This window comes from Callospermophilus lateralis, chromosome 2 (assembly GCF_048772815.1).
Source record: "Callospermophilus lateralis isolate mCalLat2 chromosome 2, mCalLat2.hap1, whole genome shotgun sequence".
Classification (NCBI taxonomy): Eukaryota; Metazoa; Chordata; class Mammalia; order Rodentia; family Sciuridae; genus Callospermophilus; species Callospermophilus lateralis.
This window is the reverse complement of record NC_135306.1, coordinates 130923241-130938178: the sequence shown is the minus strand read 5'-3', so window position 1 is coordinate 130938178 and position 14938 is coordinate 130923241. Positions and strand designations below refer to the sequence as shown.

Genomic DNA, 14938 nt, shown 5'->3' with positions numbered 1-14938 from the left:
ATAGAAAGTAGCAGATATTTATTTTGTGCTTTGTTTTTGTTTTTGCATTACAATTTTTTTTAAAGAGAGAGAGAGAGAGAGAGAGAGAGAGAGAGAGAGAATTTTTTAATATTTATTTTTTATTTTTTAGTTCTTGGCGGACACAACATCTTTGTTTGTATGTGGTGCTGAGGATCAAACCCAGGCCACACACAGCAGGCGAGCGCGCTACCACTTGAGCCACATCCCCAGCCCTGCATTACAATTCTTAATACACCTTTATCAGAATTTATTTTGAACAATAACATCTAAAGTTTATATATGTTATTACTCAGCAATACTGTTTAGAAAAACTATATTTACAAAGACAGTCTTCCATTTCTTCATAATCTACAGGTTTTAAACACTAACAACTAATTTATAGAAGAAAAAGATTTAATTATTTCAACCATCTTTTTTTTTTGTCTAAGATATTACAATAAACTAAAACATCTTCTATAACTATTTTATTTTCTTTTAACAAAGACAGATTTATAAAAGTCTTACAATAGCATTCTTTAATTTATAAAAATAACTAGCTTACCTGTTTTTTCTTTTTGTTCTCTATGCCTGAAAAAATGGATAACATCTTTTGGATTAGCTACTCGATCCACAAATTTCTGGCTAAAGCGAAGAACATTGAAAGGTTCAAAACCTCCACTATAGTCCACCTGAAATACAGAATAACATATGAAAGCCAGGAAACAATTTGCCAATTTTTGAGAAACACACTCATTTTTCAATATTTATATTTGGCATTTTTATATTTACTTATCCATACTTTTAAATTTATAAAAATTACTTTTCTATAATATATTTTAAAGATCACATTGGTATTATACCATTTATTCAATTGAGAAAATAATGCTTGGAAGGTTCATAAACTTAAAAGCAAAATAGTTTGGGCACAGTGGTGTACACCGGTAATCCCAGTGGCTCAGGTGGCTGAGGCAGGAAGATCATAAGTTCAAAGCCAGTATTAGCAACTAATACTTAAACAACTTAGCAAGATCCCATCTCAAAATAAAAAGTTTAAGAAAGGGAATGCTAGGGATGTGGATCAGCAGTTAAATACCCCTGGGTTCAATCCCCACTAAAAAAAAAGCAAAATATTTTGATGGATCCGGGTTACAGCAAAGATTTCCACAATGCTGGAATTATTACATCTCCAATGACAACAAAGTTTAGGTACCCACTAGGAGTACTATCTGAAAAGGAGATGGAATTTCTAAACAAATTTCTAAACTTTCAAACAAAAAAGACCTCTCTAATACAACAAAACACCAGCCCTATGGGCATTAGTTCCTTGGTCTATCATCTCGGGGATATGTATATCTTCAAACCGGGCAAGGACAAATACTGGGGAAATCCAAGTAGAAAAGAATAAGTCTATAAGCATTGGGAAATGATTACCTTCAAAAGATGGTTAGCTCAATGGAACTAATAACTCTCAAGGAAGACTATTCTAGAGAAGTCTACAATGGTAAATAGTCCTTTACAAAGAGAAACACAGCTTTCCCCTGAGAAGATACACTCACTAAATTAGCTATTCTCAGCGTCTCAGCGCATGCTCTGGGACCAGCATCACACAGCCTAACCAGAATACTCCTGACCTGATCATGACCCCACCCACACTCTTCATCATAATTGGCACCATCTTTTTATTCATTATGTTCATTTATTTGATATTTACTATGTCTCCCTTCATTCCTCTACCTCCTATAAGCTCAAGTTCAAAGCCACATCTTCTTTAAACTATCTCTATGGCCAGGTGTAGTGGCGCACACCTGCCACCCTAGCAAGTCAGGAGTCAGAGGCAAGGATTTCATATTCCAGGCCCATCTTGGTAACTTAGCCAGACTCTGTCTGAAAAAATAAAAATAGCTGGAGGTGTAGGTTGGTGAGTATCCCTACATTCAATCACCAGTATCACTTAAACAAAAAAACAAAACAACAACAAAAAAAATCACTATGTCCTTGTCAGGAGAAGTGATTTGAATCACAGTCTTTTATTGTCCTGTGGCAGGAGCACACCTGTGCTGGGAACTTCCTGTGCAAAGGCTGCAGGTTAAGACTGCCCAGTTGCTATGGTGACGCCCCCCCCCCACCAAGGAGGTTCTGTGCATGGCATGGCATTATCAGTCTTGACCCTAAATTCAGACACCAGATGTGGAGGATAGAGGATTATGAGTGCAAAAAAGATAATTATAACTGGATACCTGATATACCTAAGCCTAATTCTCTCTTTAGATCAGAAGCCAGCTTGTCACAAGTTATGAAGGATTCATTTCTGTTTTCTATAAAAATATTAGGATGTCTGTATAGCCTGGCCATTAGTTGATGTTGTAAAGCTGCTTGGAATCCCTTCCCCTGCCTTGAACTTACCCATGCCCGGTTTTCCCTGACCAGATAACAACCCTTTCCTAAACCTTACTGACGCCTCATAAATTCTGGCCTTCCCTAGCCAAATAAGCACCCTCTCAGAGGCTCTAATGACCTCCATAAATTCTGATGTCGAGGCCAGCAAAAATGTAAACTTGTGTTATGCTCCTCAGAGTTTTGTTACCTGTAACCCCCATTTGTGTAACTTTTTGGGCTATAAAACTGGGCCGAAAGGAAGCTTCGCGGCTGTCCTTGGCTCCCATCATTTTGATGGGAAAGGCAGCTCAGCCGGTCAAAATAATAAGCTTGCTTTAATTTGATTTTAATTGGAGTCAGTGATCTTTTCTTGCAGAACTTTATCTTTCAACCTGCTTGCTTTGAAGAAACTTTCTCACAGAAAATCCTTTTGATGTTAAAACCTATGTGTTGAGCTAGCTCTGTATTGTTACACCTCCATTAGAGGGTAATGTCCCACCTGGTTGCGGCTCTCTATGTGTGTGTTTGTCTTTTCTAAGCTCCCATCACCCCTCACCAGTTTTTCTGAATTAACAGCCATGCAAGTCGCATGTCGTCCAACATCCATAACACAGGTACTCTGAGATTTGTTAAATGAATTAATAAGAACCTTCTAATGGGTACAACGTATTTTGTCATACGACTTACACAATAATATCTGATCCTTTATTTCACGAATGAATAAATAATTTACTGTGTTTAGAAAAAAAATGCCAATTTGCTATTTAAATGGTTGGTTCTAAAGTTATCAGACAGACATAAATGAGAAACGTGGTATCTTTTGTCCTGATAAAGAGAACTATGTCGTTCATTTAAAGTAACCTTCTTTGTATAACCCAGATCATCTCTTCTGCTGCCATGTTCTAAAAGTACTAAATGCAGAGGCAACTGGGTATCCCCCAAACTCCTTAGACATACTCCAGCCTAGATTTATTTTTAATTTTCTGCTCATAAAAATTACAAAACTTGTTCACTAAACAAACTTTACTGGGTGTCTTCAATGTTCTGGTACAGAGTACTCTATTAAGGGTTAGGGACACAACCATGAACAAAACACAATCTTGGTTGTCAAGAAATTTACACACTGACCGGGAAGACAAATATAAATAATTGCATGCAGAATATAAATTGTACTATAAGAGATATGAACAAAGTAAAATGAGGACACAAAGGAAGAAACTTCAAATTGGAGGGGAGACCCAGAAAGGTTTCTGTGGAGAGACAAGCTTTAAATGGTTGCTGAAGGAGACAAAAAGCCAGGAGCAGGGAAGTGCATTCCACACAGGACTGGCACAGGCAAAAGGTTCAAGTGAACTTCACCAGGCACAGGACCAGTCATTTTAGTCCAATATGACTAGAGCTTAAGAACATGCTTAGGAGGAAAAAGCCTAAGAGGCTGGTTTAGACCAGGTTCTATAAACATCCTAGTGCTACCCCCTCAAAAGTTTTGACTTGTTCCTGCTGGTGCTAGGAAATTATATTAAACTGTGTCCAGAAAGAAAGCCATACAAAGATCCTGTTGGCATTAGTGTGGAGAAAAGGCTAGTTGGCAGAGTGAAAAGGGAAGTAGAAGTTGAGTTCAGGTAGGATGTTGCAGCAGCAGGCCTGTAAGTGAAAATAAGGGCTCAACTACAGCAATGACAGTGGAAGAGAGAAAGGGGACCAGATTACTTTTTGTACAACACTCGCTATATAATTCATTTGGATCTCAAAAACTTATAAAATACAAATCAACAAACAAAAGATCCAGTTGTGTGAAGTCATACAACTAGTGAAAGGGCCAGAATCAAACCCAAACAGTCTAGCTTTAAACTGTAATCTTTACCCCTGCATCCTACATCCCAAGACCCCTCAAATTTTAATGTGCAGACAAATCTCTTGGGGATTTTACTAAAAGGCAATGGGTCTGACATGAGGCCTAAGATTCTGCATTTTTTCAATAATTTCCCAGTTGATGTCAATACCAAGTAATGTGGCTTAAGGACCACAAAATTGTACATTACTATAATTTGAAAATTAATAAAGCTTAATCATGTAAATAAGACTTACTCGAAGTCGTATAAGAGGCTTCTCTGGCTGTCGAGAATTTCCCAGACGTTCCCGTTCAGCATTTTCAAGCATTTCTTCAATCTCAAAATAAAAATTAAATAAAACAAAGAACATTTAGTTTAAATCAGTTGAATAATAGTTCATATTACTACCACAGGAACTTTCCTGCATTACACAGTCATTTTCATTTCCTAGGTTATTTATAACACCTTTTAAAATATAACTTCTAGTAATGCTCTCACTGATTAATGTTTTTCTTTTATGAAAGTTCTTAATAATTTTTCAATCTCTGTATTCTTTTATAAGAAAGTTTAAAACACTGCTTCTGCTCCAAGTTTCTATTCATGTTTTGGTATTACTTGGCCCTCATTTTATTAACTTAAAAGCAAATAAACCTAGATTTTTCAGTCAGATCAGGCAGAATATGTAGGATTCTATAACCAAAGGCTCTTGGATTATTTACTTTGAAAAAGTTCAAGCTAAAATAAAATAAGAAAAATATTTCAAATATCTGAAGCTATCTCATGGTATAATACTTGTCCTAAATTGTTCTAAGGTCAGAACTGAGATATAAGTAGATGAATTTTAATACAGTAACTTTCTAACAGCTGAAGTCCTCTGGAAGTTACCCAATCACCATGAACACAACCTTTTTGAAAATGATTCCTATAGTGCCTCCTTGTAACTTGGTTCCCTCCTCAGGAATAATAATAGAACAAGTATTTTTCTCCTAAAGTCTCTTCCAGTCCTAAGATATTATAATCTGTCCTTCAAATTATCTGTAACAATGCAGCCCAAAATAACTTTCAATGATGAGGTTTTACATCTGTAGTATTCAGTATGGTTGCCATAAACCACACATATATAGAGAGAGCGCCTGGAATGTACATGGTACAATGAAGAAGTGAATTTTTAATTTAATTTTAATTAATTATATTTAAATAGTTACATCTGCTACTAACTACCATCCTGAAAACACAGAGCTATAAGAGTATGATCTAGATAAATTATTTCAATTCAATGAGCATTTATAGAGGACCTATAGCCAAGTATTTGGACATGTGCTAAGATGGAAAAGTTAAAAGATGGGCCTTGTCCTCACATGCATATAAACAATGATATAATTAAGTACAAAAAAAGAAACACAATAGCATACAAATGTAACAAGATTATATGTACACCCAGGTGTTTAAAGTGGATCCTTTTTATTTTTGCTGGTCATGTGACCATTCCAAGTCCACGGTTCTCAATCAGGGACATTGTCAAAATCTGGAAACAGTTAATTCATGTCTGGGGGAAAAGGGAGCTACTGGCATCTACTAAGGTCAAGGAGAACACTGCTAAACATACTATAATGTACAGAATAGCTTCCCACAACAAAGAAACATATAACCTAAAATGTTATTTGAGCCAGGGTTGAGGCAAAGAATATAATTAATTCAAAATCAATCCACGTATTTTTCATCCCCCTGATTCAGGAATTGTGCTTAGGGATCCTTCCCTCACCCCAAGACAGTAAAATTCAATGTTCAGGGTTTATTTGGAACTATTGGGAAAAATAATTCTTCCAGCTATAACGATAACAGAAGTCTGTGGGCCAGCATGTGAGAATGTCTTCCATAAAGTGAAATTTAGCATAGAAACCATAACTGTGAGTGGTAGCAGAGGACGTAAAATCAGAGAGAAACCCACAACTTTAAGTTTGAATTTCTGGAATCAATCTCCTTGACACCAAGATACTCTTAAAACTTTTTAGTTATATAAGCTATGCATTGCTCATATAGCTCTGACACTGGACAAATTACTTTATCTAAGGTTTAGCTCATTGTACATAGATTGTGAATAGTAGGGCTGGAGGTACAGATCAATGACAGTGCTTGCCTACCAGGCAGGAGGTCCTAGGTCTGATCCCCGAAACTGCAAGAAAATTAAAAAAAAGGTAGACCCTAACTGCCTAGAACATTGTTGGATGGATTTAATGCAAAATGCTGTCCAGAGTGCACAGCATATAGAGGCAGTCAGTGAATATTAGTGTTCACAATTATTATTATTGTCATTGTTACCCTAAATGATTTTTTTTTATGATAAAAGAACTGAAGTCTTTTATTTGAGAAAATGTAAATGTTTATAAAAACAGGTCCCAAAAGGAAATATCAATGTAATGACTGGTGTATGTTTTTACAAAACTGATCACCACTTGCAAATATGAAACTACTGGAGACTATCGGAGAAGATTGCTAATGGGTCTTATTGTTTAGAAGTATGTGAAAGCAAATACCGTAGACTTTGATTCTGGGTCACAAAGGTTACCCAGAGATCTTATGAAATTTCAGCTGTGATTGTTAGCCTGCTAAAAGTTACCACACTACTTAACACTTGTGATCTTAATCTAAGAGACATATGGTAGAAATATTTCCTAAGACTTTCAAGGACAATTCTGCTTTTATCCAAGGGAGTATTATTTAGCAATTCTCTGTACTTTCTGTTCCTTTAGCAAAACTCTCACCAGTGCCTGGTTAAAAAAAAAAAAAAAATGGAAAACTTAAAAAATGGTATTTTAGGTTAATTTAATTTGGATCATCTTTGAACCAATTACAGTCTGCCTAGCAACCCTGGTGGGTTGTTTCTGAGGTCTCAAGCCGCCTCCATCTCTGGTGTGCATGAACATGATCCTGTGGAAAGGGGAAGAAGGTGAGAGGTGGAAAGTAGCTGAAGAGACCCATCGTCTCTGTGGGTGATGTACGGTGACAGAGCCCTTTAAAAGAATAAAATGTGAAGTAGAAAAGCTGGCACAAAGAACTGAATGTCAGCAATTAATTTTGTTGTCAACCTACATATTATTAAAAGCATTCACCCAACTTTAGTTTAGTAGGGGCTCGATTTTCTGCAGGGGTTTATGAGGGGCAAGTCACACAGAAAGGGAAGATGGGGCTTATGCTGAAGCTGTAGGGTATAAAGCAAACACATTTTAAGATTTTCTGTGGGGCAGATATCAGCGTGAAAGGTATGCCAAATGGAGATTACTAGAGAAGCTACATACCACAACATCCTCCCACTGCCAATCAGTCACTGCCTGCTCTCATAAGTGAGACAAGCCAATTATCAAGTCAGGATTAAAAAGAAGAAAAAGATTATAAGTACTTTTTTTAAAAGAAGAAAAGAAACTGAGACAAAGGTTTAATTAAAGTCTTATCAGCTTCATGAGAATATAATAAATACAAAGGCTTCCTCTACTGAATTACTTTATTGAAGGTAAATAATTTCTCAACCAATGTATATCTCATTGACTTCATCTAAAAGAATTACCTTCTCCAAACAGAAGCTTTGTATGGCTTGGGTTACTTTAGGATTATCTGGGTTAAAAATATCTGTATGATTAGCCAGAACAACATCCTCCATAAAAAACTGTCGCACAGTACCAAGAGGGATCTTCTGCATATTCATCTTCCTCCCTTTAACACGGAGCAAACCAACGTGTCTGAAAAGGGAGAAAACTGGAAGCTTAACTACAACATTAATTTCCCCAGAAAATTAATTTCTAACTTTCTATAAAATATTTCCTTACAAAATTATATCCTTAAAAATAAATGTTTTTCTCAGTTTAATCTTAATGTCATTTTCACAGGAAAAAATGGTAAACCTTCTTTCTCAGAATAAAATTCACTCATTCATTATTTTTCCTGTCTAAACAAATTACAGTCTTATAAGAGAAGATAGACTTAAGTATAATAAAATGTTATCAGGACAATAATAAAATTAATTTACAGCAGAACTACAAAGGGGAAAAAAACAAACAAACAAACATATATCCTATAAGCCTCCTATTATAACAATCTGAATGCCAACAGATCCCTAGGGTAAAATCCCTTAAAAATGGAGTTCAGTCACTGTTAACTACTTTTTAAAATCACATCACTTTGTCAAAGAGTTAAGAGATTAAATATATTATCTTATTGCATTTATAAGTAGAAAAATCACAATTAAGTGATTTTATGGGATTTTGTTTATAAATGAATTTTATGAAATTAGCAGCCATCAACATAGCGTCATATTTAAAACTTAATAAAAATGTTAGGTTTGAATTTGCCTAATGAACGGCAAAATCAACATCAAATGGATGTTTCCTTGTTGAAGATGGCTTAAAATCTGGGAAAAGAGTAAAACCACAAAGAATAACCAACCTCACAAATAAATCTTTCATATATTGCCAGTACCTTGAACCCATGGGATAATTAGGAGATTATTACAACAAGGATTTCTTTAAAATTGATTTGAAACATGTAACAATGACTCACTTCTTCACAGCTTCTCCTGGGGAAAGAGAAGTAACCACTGAGCTTCCAGGTTGTGATACATAAAAGAGCTGCTGCTCATTTTTGGTTGGAGCTATTTTACACTCATGTTCATGGCCCCAAATAACAAGATCAATGAAGTCATCCAAAAACTGTTCTGGAATGAAGTTTGTACTTCCATGTTTACTCCTATATCAAGATTTTTTAAAAATAAATAATATAAATTCATAGCAATATAAAATAATTCCATATTAACTAAGTCTATACAGATTTTTCTCTATTCACTTATGATATATCATTCTTTTTGCCAAAAACTTACCATGAGATTGGGAATACAAAGATAATCAATATCTAGTTTTTTACTTTTAGGTAGTGACAGACTAGCAGAGCATAGTCAAATAGGATGTCAAGAGAAGGTGGTCAACTCTACATTCAAGGAGTCACAAAAGGCTTTACAGAGAAAGGTTCCCCAGCTTTGGTCAAGTCAGGAAAGCATGAGCATTGGCAATAAGAAAAATCCACAAACTGAGCTGGGCTTGGAGGCACACACTCATATGTAATCCCAGCAGTTCAGGAGGCTGAGGCAGGAGGATTGTGAGTTCAAAGCCAGCTTCAGCAAAAAGCAAGGCACTAAGCAACTCACTCAATGAGAGACCCTGTTTCTAAACAGGGTGGGTGGGGGGTAAACTCATACACTGCTGTTGAGACTGCAAATTGGTGCAGCCAATATGGAAAGCAGTATGGAAATTTCTTGGAAAATTGGGAATGGAACCACCATTTGACCCAGCTATCCCTCTCCTAGGTCTATACCCAAAGGACTTAAAAACAACATACTACAGGGACACAGCCACATCAAGTTTATAGCAACACAATTCACAACAGCTAAACTATGGAACCAACCTAGATGCCTTTCAATAGATGAATGAATAAAAAATATGTGGCATATATACACAATAAAATATTACTAATCAATAAAAAAGAATAAAACCATGGCATTTGCAGGTAAATGGATGGAGTTAGAGAAGATAATGCTAAATGAAGTTAGGCAATCCCAAAACAACAAATGCCGAATGTTTTCTCGGATATAAGGAGGCTGATTCATAGTGGGATAGGGAGAGGGAGCATGGAAGGAATAGATAAACTCTAGATAGAAAAGAAGGGTGGGAGGGGAAGGGAGGGAACACAGGATTATTAATGATGGTGGAATGTGATGATCATTATTATCCAAAGTACAGATATGAAGATATGAACTGGTGTGAATATACTATGTATACAGAGATATGAAAAATTGTGTTCTATATGTGTAATAAGAATTATAATGCATTCTGCTGTCATATATAAATTAAAACAAAAACAAAAATAAAACAAAAACAAAACAGGATTGGGGATGTGGCTCAGCAGCCAAGTGCCCCTGAGTTTAATCCTCCATGCCCCCCACCAAAAAAATCCACAAACTGATCTCATTATATGCACCAACCCCCCAAAAAAGAAGGCAGAAAATAAAATAAACCTAAATTTTGTAGTATAAAATACAAAAACAAATTTCTAAATGTGTCCAAACCTTTTTTTTTTTTTTTTTTGGAGACTGGGAATTGAACCCAGGGGTTCTTTACCTCAAACTTGAGGTCCTCCTGCCTCAGCCTCCAAGATTGACCGAGCTACAGGCATGCACCACCAGCTGACCAATCATTTTTTAACATATCTGTTTCTTTTATGGATTATAAAAATCGTGAGATAAACTGTCAACAAGAAATAAGATTTTTTCAATATTAAATAAAATATTATATGAATAAGTGCTTTGCAAACCATAGTTTTATACTTAGAAGAGTTATTACCCAGTAAGAGAAAACAGAAAGAAAAGGTTTTCTCCAACATTAAATTATACCATTGGGTATTTAATTGAAAATGCTCAAATATTTCAACCTAGCATTCATTTGATCAAAACCAATATTCATTCACTTAACCAACAAATATTTACTCAGGTCTAAAATGTGTCAAATGCCTCAGGCAGTTAACACAGCAATAAACAAAATCCTTGCTCTTATGGGGGAAACAAGTAGTAATACCATAAGTATATGTGTATAAAAATAAAACTTGTCAAGCAGTGATTGGCGCTCATTATAAGAAAAATAAAAGGAAAAGTGATAGGGAAGGATGCTACTCTACATACACAGGGTAGTCACGAAATATCTCTCTGAGGAGTAAAAATGAGCAGAGAATTGAGATGAGGGATCTGTACGCAGAGGAAGAGCAGATGGTAAAGGTGCTGAAGTAGGAATGTGTTCCATGGGTCCAAGAAACAGCATGGAGATTCATATAGGTGAAAGGAATAACACAGGGAAGACAGGAAATGAGATCAGGGAAGCAGCAGGCTTAATTATTTTGGAATGTTTTCATGTAAAAATTAAACATTTGCTGGGTGTGATGGAACAGGCCTGTAATCCTAGTGACTGGAGGCTGAAGCAGGAAAATCACAAATTCAAGGTCAGCCTCTGCAATTTAGTGACCCTAAGCAAACTAGCAAGACCCTGTCTTAAAAAATAAAAAGGACTGGGGATGTAGCTCAGTGGTAAAGCCCTCCTGGGTTCAAATCTCATTTAAAAAAAAAAAAAAAATCTAAGGTATGAGATCATGACAATTACTTTGAAAAAGAAGGTAATTCTCAAATACATTATGATATCACTGTGCCTTCATGGAGCAATGGCTCTTTCCTGGAATAAAGAAGGAAGATTATTAAAGTAGGCTGACTCTGATTTGTGACCTAGAGATGGATCAAAACATCCTAGTTGAAAGATTTTGCATGACAAAGCCCTCCTCAGCTTCAGACCACTCCTTCTTTCCCAGCAAAAGAAAAAAAAAAAGGTGAATATAGGAAAAAAAAATAACAAATAAAAGCAGCACAGCATAGAAGACTCAAGAATTCTCACCTAATCTGAGAAAATCTTTTGTTTTTATAACAACTTAAGGAAACAATAACAACAGAAGTATCTAAGAATGCTAAGGCTGGCAAATTAATCTAAGAGTATTTAAAAAAAACACATTGAAGAGGGTGAGGAAGAGGAAGTAAGTAACTTTGGAAAATGGTGTTTTGACTGAATGTAGTAAAGTTGTAGACAAAAATATACAAATATTGTACCTTAGTTGACAAATTTCTTTCTCACAGGGTTATGGTTTAGTAATTATGAAATTACCTTACATATAAACCTGGATCATAAAAACAGGTAAATACATTATAGATGATACAATCCAGATTTCTGTTAGAGAAAAAAGTTACAAATAAGGCAAGGGAAAAGACAAAAAATGAACCTTGTAAGTCTGGATTAGAATCAGCCTGAATTTATAATTGTGTTTCTAAACACATACATAGCTAGAAATAGAAATACAGGTGTGAATACATACATGCATTGCTATACATATAAAAATCTTTATTTCCTTCACTCTGTTTGTTCAGAGAGCTGAGAGAGCCACAGGAGCAACAAGCACACCCAGACACATAGGTATGTGTAGGTTTCTAAATATTACTTTCCAATAAAAGGAATCAGAGCTCCTTCGAGAAGTGGCTGATTCCAAGGCTAAAGGAAGAAAATACAAGGTGAGACTACAATATCTTTTTTGGAGAGGGGGTAACAGGGAGTGAATTTGGAGGTACTCAACCACTGAGCCATATTCCCAGCCCTATTTATATTTTATTTAAAGACAGGGTCTCACTGAGTTTGCTTAGCACTTCACTGTTGCTGACATTGGTTTTGTGTTCGAGATCCTTCTACCTCAGCCTCCCAAGTTGCTGAGATTACAGGTGTGCACCACAGTGGTTGGCAGAGACTACAGCATCTTGAAGTGCAAAAAAGCTAAGGTTATACACAAAAAAGAAAGAAAGAGGGGCTGGGGTTGTAGCTCAGTGGTAGAGCACTCACCTAGCACTAGGTTCAATCCTCATCACCACATTAAGATAAATAAAGTTATTGTGTCTATTTACAACTAAAAAATATTTAAAAAAAAGAAAAAAAGAAAAGGAAAGGGGTAAGTGAAATAACACAGAAGCCAACATAAAAGAGCCTCCAATGGTCACAGCAGGATTAATCCATTGGATTATAACTCAAAGAGTAAAACAAATGATCCTTAAGCCCATTATGACATGTATAAATGAATAAGTAAATAATGGGGGACAGGAATAAGAAAAAAAATCTTCCTTATAAAGAAATTACTAAATACAGAAAGAATAAAAATATTTTAAAAATATCACAATTATAATACCACACTATTAATCGCTATAAAGATGATCCCAGTGGATGCTAAGATTAGTGGGAAAATTTTAAGGTGAAAAAGTATATTTAGATAGTCTCCAAGTATTTTTCCCAAAATGTTCATTAATTACAAAGTAGAAAACAGGATCTATATAGTGGAGAAATCTGAACTATACCACTTAATCAAAGGATAGCTAGTATCACCAGCAATGAGACACATCAACATCATGTTGACTACTTGTTCTCTGATCAATGTTGTCTTCTATCTTTCACGCTGGCTTAAATCTGGATCACTTAATGAGTTTTCCTTCCAACTTCTCTACTTAGGCATAGTACAAAGTGTGGCAGAACCAGGAAGGCTCCACAAGAGAAGAAACACCTCCCCAATGGTATAAAGTTTCATGGCAACCACACAAAACAAAACTCTGGCTCGCTTTTCCTTTGAAGCTCATACTGTTTATTTAAGAAAATACATAAAGCAGTGCAAATCTGTGTCCTTCTTTGACCCCGCACTTGGAAAAAGCCTACATTCACTAATGCAGAGTAATCTGCATTCAATAAACATGTTCAATAAGTAAATTAAATAACAGGCCCCAAAACCCTTGGATTCTTCCTTGACAATATCCCAGGTCTCTCTCTTCTGTTTTAGTTTCACTGTCATCACTGTTGCCATCTCACATTTCCTACTATGATAATCATATAATAAATCTTGCTTCTTCAAGTCTCTCTTCCTGAAAATCAATTCTGTACCCTACCAACAGATTACACATGTTTCAACCACTGGCAAAAGAAAACTGACCCAGCTATATTTACATATTCTAGAATGACACTTTTACATATATGTACCAGAAAACATGTATGAGAAATGTTTGTAACAGCAAGGTTTTAAAAAGCAAAAAAAAAAAAAAAAAAAAAAAATGCCAGGCACAGTGGCGCATGCCTATAATCCCAGCAGCTTCAGAGGCTGAGGCAGAAAGATCTCAAGTTCAAAGCCAGCCTCAGCAAAAGTGAGGCACTAAGTAATTTCAGTGAGACCCTGTCTCTAAATAAAATACAAAATAAATACAAAATAGGGGTGGGGATGTGGCTCAGTGGTCAAGTGCCCCTGAATACAATCCCCCCAAAAGCAAAATAATTGGAAATAAAAATGTACACTGACAGAAGAAAAAATAACTGTACATAAACAATAAAAATGAGTTATAAATCTAAGCAACAAAATGAATGAAACTCAATAATGCAATATTAAAAATAAGTTGTTTGTAAAATATACAGCATCATTCCAGTAATACTAAAACTAAATAAAATACCAATTATGGCTATATATGTGATTAAAAATAAATAAAAGCACTGGATATTAATTCAAAACTGAAAATAATGCTTCCCCTAGACTATGTGGAAGCACATGAGATCATGAAAAGAGAATGGGAAAATGTACTGGTAAGATTCTACTTTTTGCTGAATTCATTTTATGGTTATTCTTATGCCTCATCCATATGCTAAAAATATCCTTTTATAGAAATTAATATACATTAAAAACAATTTCAAAATAAGCCATGTACAGCAAGTCCAAGTTTCCCTGATTCTGCATTGACACTTTGAAAGAATAAGGGCATTATTCACTAAAGCACGTGAGCTTAGAAATAGATTTGGGGAACCTCAATACTTGGCCCAACATTTTTCAGAGAATTCTTTTACCTGTTTTGATGAATCACAAATAAATTAAACCAAGAGTTCTCATCTTCTTTTGGTCTCAACATTGTTACTTTTTTATTGACAAACATTCGATAAAGCCTTTCATCTGGAATGGACCCTGAAATAGACATTAGATATTTTAAAATTATTTTCTTACTTTGGTTTAAAAAAAGAAATGCTTTTCTTCTAAATTATGCATTTCTCAAAGTACTTCATTTTACTATTAGAGATATATTTAAATTCTGG

The 14938-nt window shown here is 35.3% G+C and overlaps 1 protein-coding gene across 4 annotated transcripts in view; it reads right to left on the bottom strand.

Annotated features, from left to right (window-relative positions):
• Positions 1-14938, bottom strand: part of Mre11 (MRE11 double strand break repair nuclease) — a 62263-nt gene that overhangs the window by 33293 nt on the left and 14032 nt on the right. For all 4 annotated transcript variants that reach the window (XM_076843864.2, XM_076843865.2, XM_076843866.1 and 1 more), the window contains 5 exons: positions 14696-14810; positions 8760-8945; positions 7771-7942; positions 4465-4545; positions 563-689 (listed from right to left, as the gene is read on the bottom strand). In XM_076843864.2, the coding sequence (XP_076699979.1) occupies positions 563-689; positions 4465-4545; positions 7771-7942; positions 8760-8945; positions 14696-14810 (681 nt within the window). The remainder of the gene's footprint in view (positions 1-562; positions 690-4464; positions 4546-7770; positions 7943-8759; positions 8946-14695; positions 14811-14938) is intronic.